Source organism: Salmo salar, chromosome ssa20, assembly GCF_905237065.1.
Source record: "Salmo salar chromosome ssa20, Ssal_v3.1, whole genome shotgun sequence".
Lineage (NCBI taxonomy): Eukaryota > Metazoa > Chordata > Actinopteri > Salmoniformes > Salmonidae > Salmo > Salmo salar.
In genome coordinates this window covers 85,581,530-85,596,280 of record NC_059461.1, presented here as the reverse complement: position 1 = coordinate 85,596,280, position 14,751 = coordinate 85,581,530, and the positions used below count along the sequence as shown (strand labels likewise).

Genomic DNA, 14,751 nt, shown 5'->3' with positions numbered 1-14,751 from the left:
AAGCTTAGCACAACTGTATTTGGGGAGTTTCTCCCATTCTTCTCTGCAGATCCTCTCAAGCTCTGTCAGGTTGGATGGGGAGCGTTGCCGCACAGCTATTTTCAGGTTTCTCCAGAGATGTTCGATCAGGTTCAAGTCCGGGCTCTGGCTGGGCCACTCAATGACATTCAGAGACTTGTCCCGAAGCCACTCCTGTGTTGTCCTGGCTGTGTGCTTAGAGTTGTTGTCCTGTTGGAAGGTGAACCTTCACCCCAGTCTGAGATCCTGAGTGGTCTTGAGCAGGTTTTCCTCAAGGATCTCTCAGTACTTTGCTCTGTTAATGTTTGACTTGATCCTGACTGGTCTCCCAGCCCCTGCCGCTGAAAACCATCCCTGCAGCATGATGCTGCCACCACCATGCTTCACCGTAGAGATGGTGCCAGGTTTCCTCCAGACGTGACGCTTGGTATTCAGGCCAAAGAGTTCAATCTTGGATTCATCAGACCAGAGAATCTTGTTTCTCACAGTCTGAGAGTCTTTAGGTGTCTTTTAGCAAACTCCAAGCAGGCTGTCATGTGCCTTTTACTGAGGAGTGGCTTCAATCTGGCCACTCTGCCATAAAGGCCTGATTGGTAGAGTGCTGCAGAGATGGTTGTCCTTCTGGAAGGTTCTTCCATCTCCACTGAGGAACTCTAGAGCTCCGTCAGAGTGACCATCGGGTTCTTGGTCACCGCCCTGACCAAGGCCCTTCTGCCCTGTTTTCTCAGTTTGGCCGGGCGGCCAGCTCTAGGAAGAGTCTTGGTGGTTCCAAAATTCTTCCATTTAAGAATGATGGAGGCCACTGTGTTCTTGGGGACATTCAATGCTGCAGACATGTTTTAGTACCCTTCCCCATATCTGTGCCTCGACACAATCCTGCCTTGGAGCTCTACAGACAATTCCTTCAACTTCATGACTTGGTTTTTGCTCTGACATGCACTGTCAACTGCGGGACCTAATATAGACAGGTGTGTGACTTTCCAAATCATGTCCAATCAATTGAATTTACCACAGGTGGACTCAAGTTGTAGAAACATCTCAAGGATGATCAAAGGAAACAGGATGCACCTGAGCTCAATTTCGAGTCTCATAGCAAAGGGTCTGAATAATTATGTAAATAAGGTATTTCTGTTTTTTATTTTTTTTATCTTAAAACCTGTGTTTGCTTTGTCATTATGGGGTACTGTGTGTAGATTAATGAGTTTTTTTATTTTTATTTAATCAATTTTAGAATAAGGCTGTAATAAAACAAAATGTGGAAAAAGTCAAGGGGTCGGAATACTTTCTGAAGGCACTGTACATGCATGCCTTTAAATACAGTGAGTACACTAAACATTAGGAACACCTTCCTAATAGTGAGTTGCATCCCACCCTTTTGTCCTCAAAACAGCCTCAGTTCATTGGGGGCATGGAAAGGTGCCGAAAGGTTTCCACAGGGATGCTGGCCCATGTTGATACACACGGGAAACTGTTGAGCGTGTTTCAGTTCTTGAAACAATCCATGTCTCAATTGTGTCAAAGCTTAAAAATCCTTCTTTAACCTGTCTGTTCCCCTTCATCTGAAGTAATTGAAGTGGATTTAACACGTGTCATCAATAAGGGATCATAGCTTTTACCTGGATTCACCTGGTCAGTCTATTTCATGGAAAGAGCAGGTGTTCCTAATGTTTTGTCCACTCACTGTATAACCACACACATTGATTCCACACAAAACACACGCTTTGATTCCACACAAACCACACGCTTTGATTCCACATAAACCATATGCTTTGATTCCACACAAAACACACGCATTGATTCCACACAGACTCACTCTCAGTGTGGTTCTCCACCCAGCCATTGATCTGCTCTGCCACGGCGGCTGATTCGCTGAAGTCCACCGTCTCCACCTCCGCCCGGAAGTACTTCCTCATCAGCCGCAGGAACTCCGGGTTAAAGGTCACGCCACTCTGCAGGAAGAGGGAGTTGGCCAATCGGATGATGTAGTGGGCATCGTCTTCAGACAAAGCCCCTGTCAGGTTCTGGAGCAGAGAGAACTCCTCATCTGGGAGACGGACAGAGACAGATGTCTTACTCACTGGGAGGTGGCTGTGTGAGTGTGTGTGTTCTGCAGTGTGTATACCTGTAGGTAGGTGGCTGTGTGAGTGTGTGTGTTCTGCAGTGTGTATACCTGTAGGTAGGTGGCTTTGTGAGTGTGTGCGTTCTGCAGTGTGTATACCTGTAGGTAGGTGGCTGTGTGTGTGTGTGTGTGTGTGTGTGTTCTGAGGTGTGTATACCTGTAGGTAGGTGGCTGTGTGTGTGTGTGTGTGTGTGTGTGTGTGTGTGTGTGTGTGTGTGTTCTGCGGTGTGTATACCTGTAGGTAGGTGGCTGAAGCCAACAGCCTGGCGTATCTGTGTGAGGGAGGCCCCGCGGGCCCCCAGCTCCACCATGCCCAGGGCCACAGCCACACTCAGGGGGGAGAAGATGATGTTGTCGTCCCCCCCGCGTGCCTGCAGCTGGTGGTACAGTCTGACGGAGAACTCTGCTGTGGTGTCCTCCGGAATGTCAGCGGCATGGCAACCATGGCCCGGCAACAGGAGGAGGGGCAGGAGGCTGAGAATCAACATGGGAAAGCTGCGAGCTAGAGAGAGAGAGAGAGAGAGAGAGAGAGAGAGAGAGAGAGAGAGAGAGAGAGAGAGAGAGAGAGAGAGAGAGAGAGAGAGAGAGAGAGAGAGAGAGAGAGAGAGAGAGAGACAAAGACAAACAGAGAGACAAAGAGATAGATAGATAGATAGATAGATAGATAGATAGATAGATAGATAGATAGATAGATAGATAGATAGATAGATAGATAGATAGATAGATAGATAGATAGATGATAGAGTGGGGGGGTTAGCGGGAGGAGAGAATGACAGAGAGATGGAACATGTTTCAATCCGGGCATGCCAATAAAGCATATTAGTGTCTGAATATAGGTAGAGGAAAACACACAGGGATGAAACAGGGAGAGAGATGGAAAGAGAAAGGGAATGGGAGGGAAAAAAAGAGTAGACAGACTGCTAAACAGCCAGTTATCCTACTGTACGAATGTAACTACATTTACACTGAAAAACAGCCAGTTATCCTACTGTACGACTGTAACTACATTTATACTGATAAACAGCCTGTTATCCTACTGTACGAATGTAACTACATTTATACTGATAAACAGCCTGTTATCCTACTGAACGACTGTAACTACATTTATACTGATAAACAGCCTGTTATCCTACTGTACGACTGTAACTACATTTATACTGATAAACAGCCTGTTATCCTACTGTACGACTGTAACTACATTTATACTGATAAACAGCCAGTTATCCTACTGTACGACTGTAACTACATTTATACTGATAAACAGCCAGTTATCCTACTGTACGACTGTAACTACATTTATACTGATAAACAGCCAGTTATCCTACTGTACGACTGTAATTACATTTACACTGCTAAACAGCCAGTTATCCTACTGTACGACTGTAACTACATTTATACTGATAAACAGCCTGTTATCCTACTGTACGACTGTAACTACATTTATACTGATAAACAGCCAGTTATCCTACTGAACGACTGTAACTACATTTATACTGATAAACAGCCAGTTATCCTACTGTACGACTGTAATTACATTTACACTGCTAAACAGCCAGTTATCCTACTGAACGACTGTAACTACATTTATACTGATAAACAGCCAGTTATCCTACTGTACGACTGTAACTACATTTATACTGATAAACAGCCAGTTATCCTACTGTACAACTGTAATTACATTTACACTGCTAAACAGCCAGTTATCCTACTGAACGACTGTAACTACATTTATACTGATAAACAGCCAGTTATCCTACTGTACGACTGTAACTACATTTATACTGATAAACAGCCAGTTATCCTACTGAACGACTGTAACTACATTTATACTGATAAACAGCCTGTTATCCTACTGTACGACTGTAACTACATTTACACTGATAAACAGCCAGTTATCCTACTGAACGACTGTAACTACATTTATACTGATAAACAGCCAGTTATCCTACTGTACGACTGTAACTACATTTACACTGATAAACAGCCAGTTATCCTACTGAACGACTGTAACTACATTTATACTGATAAACAGCCAGTTATCCTACTGTACGACTGTAACTACATTTACACTGAAAAACAGCCAGTTATCCTACTGAACGACTGTAACTACATTTATACTGATAAACAGACAGTTATCCTACTGAACGACTGTAACTACATTTATACTGATAAACAGCCAGTTATCCTACTGTACGACTGTAACTACATTTACACTGATAAACAGCCTGTTATCCTACTGTACGACTGTAACTACATTTATACTGATAAACAGCCTGTTATCCTACTGTACGACTGTAACTACATTTACACTGCTAAACAGCCAGTTATCCTACTGAACGACTGTAACTACATTTATACTGCTAAACAGCCTGTTATCCTACTGAACGACTGTAACTACATTTATTATGCTAAACAGACAGTTATCCTACTGTATGACTGTAACTACATTTACACTGATAAACAGCCAGTTATCCTACTGAACGACTGTAACTATATTTACACTGATAAACAGCCAGTTATCCTACTGTACGACTGTAACTACATTTATACTGCTAAACAGCCAGTTATCCTACTGTACGACTGTAACTACATTTATACTGATAAACAGCCAGTTATCCTACTGTACGACTGTAACTATATTTACACTGATAAACAGCCAGTTATCCTACTGTACGACTGTAACTACATTTATACTGATAAACAGCCAGTTATCCAACTGTACGACTGTAACTACATTTACACTGATAAACAGCCTGTTATCCTACTGAACGACTGTAACTACATTTATTATGCTAAACAGACAGTTATCCTACTGTATGACTGTAACTACATTTACACTGATAAACAGCCAGTTATCCTACTGAACGACTGTAACTATATTTACACTGCTAAACAGCCAGTTATCCTACTGAACGACTGTAACTACATTTATACTGATAAACAGCCAGTTATCCTACTGTACGACTGTAACTACATTTATACTGATAAACAGCCTGTTATCCTACTGTATGACTGTAACTACATTTACACTGATAAACAGCCTGTTATCCTACTGTATGACTGTAACTACATTTATACTGCTAAACAGCCAATTATCCTACTGTACGACTGTAACTACATTTATACTGTACCAGACAATGAGAGGACAAGAGGATTGTGATACCCATTTCTAATTAGGGAGTTGTTCAACAATGGAAGTGTTAATGAAAACCATTCACACAGCCCCAATACGTGTATTTTGTTTATAGGGTATAAATGCAGGAATATTGACTAGGTCCTTTGTTTTTTACCCCTACCCCTTTCAGAAATACGCAAATGCAGGTATAAAAAGCAGGCATGGTAAAGGCATGGTAAAATAGTGGGATTTTGGTCTGCCCTTTTTTCACTTGGACAAAAGGAAGACCTACATGAGAATGCTGTTCGGTGACTACTGCTCAGCGTTCAACACCATAGCGCCCTCAAAGCTCATTTCAAAGCTAAGGACCCTGGGACTAAACACCTCCCTCTACAACTGGATCCTGGACTTTCTGACAGTGAGGGTAAGCAACAACACAGCTGCCACGCTGATCCTCAACACGTGGGCCCCTCAGGGGTGCATGCTCAGTCCCCTCCTGTACTCCCTGTTCACCCATGACTGCATGGCCAAGCACAACTCCAACACCATTATTAAGTTTGCTGACAACACGACGGTGGTAGGCCTGATCATTGAAGACGATGAGACAGCCTATAGGGAGGCGGTCAGAGACCTGGCAGTGTGGTGCCAGGACAACAACTTCTCCCTCAACGTGAGCAAGACAAAAGGGCTGATTGTGGACTACAGGAAAAGGGTGGCTGAGTATGCCCCCATTCACATCGACGGGGCTGTAGTGGAGCAGGTTGAGAGCTTCAAGTTCCTTTGTGTCCATATCACCAACAAACTATCATGGTCCAAACACACCAAGACTGTCTTGAAGAGGGCACGACAACACCTCCTCCCCCTCAGGAGGCTGAAAAGATTTGGCATGGGTCCCCAGATCCTCAAAATGTTATACAGCTGCACCACTGAGAGCATCTTGACTGGCTGCAGTATGGCAACTGCTCGGCATCAGACCACAAGGCGCTACAGTCAATAGTGCGTACGGCGCAGTTCATCACTGGAGCCGAGCTTCCTGCCATCCAGGACCTCTATACCAGGCGGTGTCAGAGGAAGGCCCTACAAATTATCAAAGGCTCCAGTCACCCAAGTCATCGACTGTTCTCTCTGCTACCATATGGCAAGCGGTACCGATGCACCAAATCTGGAACCAACAGAAACCTGAACAGCTTCTACCCCCAAGCCATAAGACAGCTAAATAGTTAGTTAAATAGTAACCAAATAGCTACCCGGGTTATCTGAATTAACCCTTTATGACCCAGCTGCTTCTGTTTATAAAACTCTGCAAAAAAAGAAAAGTCCTCTCACTGTCAACTGCATTCATTTTCAGCAAATTTAACGTGTAAATATTTGTTCCAACATAACAAAATTCAACAACGGAGACATAAACTGAACAAGTTCCACAGACATGCGACTAACAGAAATGGAATAATGTGTCCCTGAACAAAGGGGGGGGGGGGGGGGGTCAAAATCAAAAGTAACAGTCAGTATCTGGTGTGGCCACCAGCTGCATTAAGTACTGCAGTGCATCTCCTCATGGACTGCACCAGATTTGCCAGTTCTTGCTGTGAGATGTTCCCCCACTCTTCCACCAAGGCACCTGCAAGTTCCCGGACATTTCTGGGGGGAATGGCACTAGCCCTCACCCTCCGATCCAACAGGTCCCAGACGTGCTCAATGGGATTGAGATCCGGGCTCTTCGCTGGCCATGGCAGAACACTGACATTCCTGACTTGCAGGAAACCAGCCATACTGCTCATTCTGTGCGTGGTGGCATTGTCATGCTGGAGGGTCATGGCAGACTGAGCCTGCAGGAAGGGTACCACATGAGGGAGGAGGACATCTTCCCTGTAACACACAGCGTTGAGATTGCCTGCAATGACAACAAGCTCAGTCCAATGATGCTGTGACACACCGCCCCAGACCATGACGGACCCTCCACCTCCAAAACAATCCCGCTCCAGAGTACAGGCCTCGGTGTAACGCTCATTCCTTCGACAATAAACGCGAATCCGACCCTCCCCCCATGTGAGACAAAACTCGACTCGTCAGTGAAGAGCATTTTTTGCCAGTCCTGTCTGGTGCAGCGATGATGGGTTTGTTGCCGGTGATGTCTGGTGAGGACCTGCCTTACAACAGGCCTACAAGCCCTCAGTCCAGCCTCTCTCAGCCTATTGCAGAAATTCTGAGCACTGATGGAGGGATTGTGCGTTCCTGGTGTAACTCGGGCAGTTGTTGTTGCCATCCTGTACCTGTCCCGCAGGTGTAATGTTCGGATGTACCGATCCTGTGGAGGTGTTGTTACACGTGGTCTGCCACTGCGAGGATGATCAGCTGTCCGTCCTGTTTCCCTGTAGTGCTGTCTTAGGCGTCTCACAGTACGGACATTGCAATTTATTGCCCTGACCACATCTTTAGTCCTCATGCCTCCTTGCAGCATGCCTAAGGCACGTTCACGCAGATGAGTGGGGACCCTGGGCATCTTTATTTTGGTGTTTTTCAGTCAGTAGAAAGGCCTCTTTAGTGTCCTAATTTTCATAACTGTGACCTTAATTGCCTACCGTCTGTAAGCTGTTAGTGTCTTAACGACAGTTCCACGGGTGCATGTTCATTAATTATTTATGGTTCATTGAACAAGCATGGGAAACAGTGTTTAAACCCTTTACAATGAAGATCTGTGAAGTTATTTGTATCTACTATTACTTTTATTGTTACATGTTTTACTTTATATTATTTCTCAATTTTCATTCTGTCTGCATTTTTGGGATGGACCCGTGAGTAAGCATTTCACTGTTAGTCCACACCTGTTGTTTGTAGACCATGTGACAAATAAAATGTGATTTGATATGAGAAACAAGGAGAGGGGGAAGAGTGATGAAGCTGTCCTCCTCCAGTGGATTGTAACTACATTTGTGCTGTCGACTGCAGACAGAAGAAACTCTGTTTGGTGACAATTACTAAATGAGCTCATGCATATTTCATCCCTGATCTTATCATCTCCTGTTACATCATATTCTTCTTCAAAATAGGCTTGCCTCAGTGCCATGAGAACGCCTGTGTGTGTCAGTGTGTGTGTGTGTGAGTGAGAGAGTGTATGTGACTATGGACACTGCCTAACCCAACATAGAATATGTGGCATTTATTTTCTTTGCTCCATATCCCTCTCCCTCCCTGTCTACCTTCCTTTCCTCAAGTCCACACTCCTTCCTTCCTTCCTTCCTTCCTTCCTTCCTTCCTTCCTTCCTTCCTTCCTTCCTTCCTTCCTTCCTTCCTTCCTTCCTTCCTTCCTCTCTACCAACCTCCCTCTCTACCTCCCTCCCTACCTCTCTACCTCTCTACCTACCTCACAGCAGCATGTTACACACAGTTCTTAAGGGGACTGGTGTGTTCTGGCTGCTCCTGCTGAACACACACGCAGTTCATGCAGTTTCATCCCTCTGCCTTTTACCGTTGCCTGGCAACGCTGTTTTCTGCACAAACAAAGAAAACAGGAGCATGCCACTGCGTTTTTAGAGCGATAGAGGGAATGAGAGAGAGGGACACATACAGAGGGGATGTCCCTCCCTGGTTCTCTGTTGTGTATTGCTGAACTGCTGAATAGGTTCAGGTGCCCTGCATGTTGTTTGTGTGTTTGGGGCTCCGTGTTTGGTGCGCCGTGTGTGTGTGTTACTATCAGATAGATGAGAGTCCCATGCTCCCACACTGGGCTAGAAGCTCCTATGGGTGCTGGTGACTGGAGTGACATTGTACTTGAGACAACAATGACAGGGCTGGATCAATACAGCAGCCCTGTCCTGGTACCAGCTACCCCAAACCCAGTCCCCCAACCCCCCTCTCCCTGACTGGCAGACAGGAGCCCACCCACTGGGCACAAACGTCAATTCAAAGTGTATTTCATGTTGGTTCAACGTAATTTGATTGAAATTACATGGAAACAATGTTGATTCAACTAGTGTGTGGCCAGTGAGTAGCCTAGCCTGCCACACAACACTTTCATTCTATCCCCTACAAAACACACAACTATCATATCAATGCAGACTTCCTAAGTTCCACTCTAGGAACTTACTCAGAACATGGACTGTGTTACTCATTCTAGAATCCTGTCCATTGAAATGTGAGACATGGGGCTGTGACGGTAATTAAATAACTGTAGCTGACAGTTATGGATGAAGGCCGTCATGAAAATAAAATAACCTGCAAAACTGTTTAAATAGGCCTATATACATTTTAGGATTTATTTTAATTTTTATTAACCTTCTTTTTTCTAATGTAGATAAACTTGACCTAATAGCAGGGGTGTTTACTAATGATTATAAGCAATTGATTTGCTAACTTAGTTCGTCTATCAAACTTTCTCCATCTCCTCCTCTTTCCAACTGTCCTTTGATGGAGCAGCTCGGCACTAGATGATGGAGCAGCTAGGCACTAGATGATGGAGCAGGTTGGTGCTAGATGATGGAGCAGCTAGGTGCTAGATGATGGAGCAGGTTGGTGCTAGATGATGGAGCAGCTCGGCACTAGATGATGGAGCTGCTCGGCTCTAGATGATGGAGCAGCTCGGTGCTAGATGATGGAGCACCTAGGCGCTAGATGATGGAGCAGCTCGGTGCTAGATGATGGAGCAGCTCGGCGCTAGATGCTGGAGCAGCTCGGCGCTAGATGATGGAGCAGCTCGGCGCTAGATGCTGGAGCAGCTCGGCGCCAGATGCTGGAGCAGCTCGGCGCCAGATGATGGAGCAGCTAGGCGCTAGATGATGGAGCAGCTAGGCGCTAGATGATGGAGCAGCTAGGCGCTAGATGATGGAGCAGCTCCATGCTAGATGATGGAGCAGCTCGGCACTAGATGATGGAGCAGCTAGGCGCTAGATGATGGAGCAGCTCGGCGCTAGATGATGGAGCAGCTAGGCGCTAGATGATGGAGCAGCTCGGCGCCAGATGATGGAGCAGCTCGGCGCCAGATGATGGAGCAGCTCGGCACTAGATGATGGAGCAGCTCGGCGCCAGATGATGGAGCAGCTCGGCGCCAGATGATGGAGCAGCTCGGCACTAGATGATGGAGTAGCTCGGCACCAGATGATGGAGCAGCTCGGCGCTAGATGATGGAGCAGCACCGCGCTAGATGATGGAGCAGCTAGGCGCTAGATGCTGGAGCAGCTCGGCGCTAGATGATGGAGCAGCTCCGCGCTAGATGCTGGAGCAGCTCGGCGCTAGATGATGGAGCAGCTAGGCGCTAGATGATGGAGCAGCTAGGTGCTAGATGATGGAGCAGCTAGGCGCTAGATGATGGAGCAGCTCGGTGCTAGATGATGGAGCAGCTCGGTGCTAGATGATGGAGCAGCTCGGCGCTAGATGATGGAGCAGCTCGGTGCTAGATGATGGAGCAGCTAGGTGCTAGATGATGGAGCAGCTCGGTGCTAGATGATGGAGCAGCTAGGCGCTAGATGCTGGGAGTAAAGCGCTACAGGCTATGGCACTTCAGTAAAAAAAAATGGATTGATGTGTGGACTTTCTTTTATACAAATGCACATTTTCATTGCTTGCTAGTAAATGAATACATATAAAAAAAGGTTGGATGTGTCTGACTATTCATGAATTATTCAACAGCAGTCGAAAAGGTTGTTGTAGCATGAGGCCTATATTGCACTAATCTTGTGTCCAATGGACAAAACACCAAGCCTCTCCATCCTGGCATGGTATTTCATTTTTATTTATTTCACCTTTATTTAACCAGGTAGGCAAGTTGAGAACAAGTTCTCATTTACAATTGCGACCTGGCCAAGATAAAGCAAAGCAGTTCGACAACATACAAAAACACAGAGTTACACATGGAGTAAAACAACATACAATCAATGATGCAGTAGAAAAAAATAAGACTATATACAATGTGAGCAGATGATGTGAGATAAGGGAGGTAAAGGCAAAAAAAGGCCATGGTGGCAAAGTAAATAAAGTATAGCAAGTAAAACACTGGAATGGTAGATTTGTAGTTTGAAGAAAGTTCAAAGTTAAAATATAAATAATATGGTGCAAAGGAGCAAAATAAATAAAATAAATAAATACAGTAGGGGAAGAGGTAGTAGTTTGGGCTAAATTATAGATGGGCTATGTACAGGTGCAGTGATCTGGGAGCTGCTTTGATAGCTGGTGCTTAAAGCTAGTGAGGGAGATAAGTGTTTCCAGTTTCAGAGATTTTTGTAGTTCGTTCCAGTCATTGGCAGCAGATCATCATTAGATACAGAATCTTTTCTTTATTTATAGACTAATCAAGGCTGACCAGCCCGGTCCTGGCCGTTATGCGGCCCTAGGAGATACAAAATACAGTGTCGGCCCGCAATGCACTTTATGAATGACCATGTGGTAGCCTACCGTTTGTAAAACAGCCAATTTATCATTAATCCCAATCATTTGGTTAAAGAAATGTCTGTTAATACATGTATTAATTACAGTAATTTACCATTCTCAGAGTGGAAACGTTGTTTACAGAGTTCAAAACCTGCTACACTTGTGAGAAAAAACCTTTGGTTTATTTCACACCATAATTTACGCACTGAGCATGTCTAGTTTCTCTGTCCTGTTAATGTTGACAGAGCAGGCATAGAAGTACCTGTCCTGTTAATGTTGACAGAGCAGGCATAGAAGTGCCTGTCCTGTTAATGTTGACAGAGCAGGCATAGAAGTACCTGGCCTGTTAATGTTGCCAGAGCAGGCATAGAAGTACCTGGCCTGTTAATGTTGACAGAGAAGGCATACCTGGCCTATTAATGTTGACAGAGCAGGCATACCTGTCCTGTTAATGTTGACAGAGCAGGCATACCTGTCCTGTTAATGTTGACAGAGAAGGCATACCTGGCCTGTTAATGTCGACAGAGCAGGCATACCTGTCCTGTTAATGTTGACAGAGCAGGCATACCTGGCCTGTTAATGTTGACAGAGCAGGCATAGAAGTACCTTTAATAACAATTAAACGCTCCTGTCATGAGTAGCTTAGGCTACATAATTTCTCTCAATGCGTCATCCTCTCTTGAAGAACAATGCTGTCATGACTGTCCACGAGAATCCAAATAGGTAAGATCAGGATTGGTTTCAAGAGAGTTTTCCTGCCAAAACTCTAACATGTTCTAAAGCAAATGCTGGAACAATATTTCTAACAAAGAACATGGGGAATGGTCAGAGCCGATCTATAGAACATTAATGTCATGTTAATTATTTTGTGATGTCATTAAAAATGTTATACAGGAAATACTGCAACTTGGAAAGTATATCCACTACGTGTATGAAGTGTCCATCCGATGCGCTGTGCATGTAATATGAACAATTATGAAAGTGTTTTTGTTAAGAGAGGGATGTGATTTTAGGAGCCATAAGAGAGAATTGTTTTAACATAAACTTTGCAGAGTGACAAGTCACGCCCCTGAGTGAGGTCAGAGAGCGTGTCACCTGACGGAACCGCCCTTTCGAAAAAACTGTATGAAATGATGGGTTAAGAATTAACATATCATACCAGAGAGACCTAGAGCTGCAGCTGCACGTTTAAAGTGGTTTGAATGGTGAATCTCAACACGAGGTAGAGACGATAAACTCACCTCGCGGACAATCACTGGTACAGTTGATTAGTTGTCCTAAGTAAAATAGATAAGCGAATTTAAGTGGGACCATTCTACTACCCTGCTCAAACCATCGTATTACACTACTCTCATCACCCCACTGGGAACCATCAACACGGCTGGCTAGCCTATCTTCAAAGACGCCTCTTCAGGAGCGAATGGAAGGAAAATCAACTCTGTAGTTCTGTTCAGGACTACACGACAAGTCACAGGATACCGTACAACCACAAAGAAGAACAACAGGAAAAGACTTGTCGGAACCATTTTGGAGAATCAGAGCCTTACAAGCGTGTCGCGAAAAGGCCCAACTCCCTTTCCAAGGCGGCCCTGTCCACCGAGAGAGATCCGGCGAACCAAGACATTTTACGTAACTACATTCATGATTTCTTACTCCAAGCAGGCAGCAGTTTGTGTGCAAAGTAAAGGAGTACTATAAGTGAGAGTAGTTTCTAAATGTACCAACGTTAAGTGTCTCTGTCCCTCTCTCCATCTCTTCTGTAACAAGCAGCCATATTGTTGTCAGTCAGCTAGGGACCTGTTTTTAATGTATTATGAGTGTGTGTTTATCCTGTGTTACCATTTAGTTAGCTAGTAAATAAATAATTAAACCAATTTGTGTAGTACTGAATCATAAGGCTCTGGTTTTTGCAGATGCAAAGAGGTTACAATGGTTCAGAATGATGATATGATACGAGGTTATGATTAATGAGTTAACTGTTTATAGATGTGATAGGTAAATACCTATTAAAGTTTAATTCAGGAGATGGTAACTCTTTATAGAACTGCTCTCGTGGTGCCCAAAATCCTAATGAGTTAATTGTTACATGATTAATTTAAAACGGGTAACAATTAAACATAGTTGATTAGATAAATAACAGTCATCAGATTAATGTTAAAGTCAAGTCACGACAATGCCATCGAATGGCTGCAGAAGCAGGGTTCATGAAGTTATGTGAATATTTTGGGAAAACCCATCGGACTTCGTTTGAATGGTTGAGGACAAGCTAGGCGTGTTTCTTTTGACTACGTTAATGTTGTGTCAGTACAAAAATGCTACAGATCCTCTCCAACCTGGAATTTCTTAACTTGTTGACGAATATTTTTAAGTAATAACCTGAATAATAATGAAATAATGAAATAATAATGAAAAGATGTGGGAGTGAGAGGGAGGCGAAGGGGGGGGGGGATTGTTTGTGTGATAGTGACACCTGTGTGACCTTATGAGTTGTGGGAGCGGAGCTGTTCTATTAAAGCAGCCTGCCACCTGTAAGGGTACACCTGCCCTGGTAGTGTAGACAGATTGGGGAGAGAGGGTGAAGGGTTTGGGGGGAGAGAGGGTGGGAGGGAGAGGGATTTGAGCGGGAGAGGGGGTAAGGGTCTGAGATGGGCATCACCTGAGTGCCACAGGTGAAAACCAACACCTGTTAAACCCATATGCCTCTTAAAAACCTGACGTGATTCCAGCAGAGCACAAAGCCCAGACACTTTGAAGTCATTTCTGTTTAATCTTCAAGGCTTCTAAAATGAATAGAATTAAACCTGTTGTCCTTTGAAAAGAACACGACTGATCCTAAATCACCGCTAATATACAGTAGCTGACATTTCCACATTCAGAACGTGACGCCATTCACCCCCTCAGACACTTTAATCCTCAACGCCCTTTAAACCCGACACCTTTAAGAAGGCATACTTACCAAGCTAGTAGAATTAAACCCAACACCTTTAAGAAGGCATACTTACCAAGCTAGTAGAATTAAACCCAACACCTTTAAGAAGGCATACTTACCAAGCTAGTAGAATTAAACCCAACACCTTTAAGAAGGCATACTTACCAAGCTAGTAGAATTAAACCCAACACCTTTAAGAAGGCATACTTA

General features: G+C 44.4%; 1 protein-coding gene across 3 annotated transcripts in view; it reads right to left on the bottom strand.

Annotated features, from left to right (window-relative positions):
- Positions 1–14,751, bottom strand: part of neus (Neuroserpin) — a 59,924-nt gene that overhangs the window by 10,591 nt on the left and 34,582 nt on the right. For all 3 annotated transcript variants that reach the window (XM_045702912.1, NM_001140417.1, XM_045702913.1), the window contains 2 exon segments: positions 2,373–2,639; positions 1,832–2,062 (listed from right to left, as the gene is read on the bottom strand). In XM_045702912.1, coding sequence (XP_045558868.1) covers positions 1,832–2,062; positions 2,373–2,625 — 484 coding nt within the window. In that variant the 5' untranslated portion in view covers positions 2,626–2,639.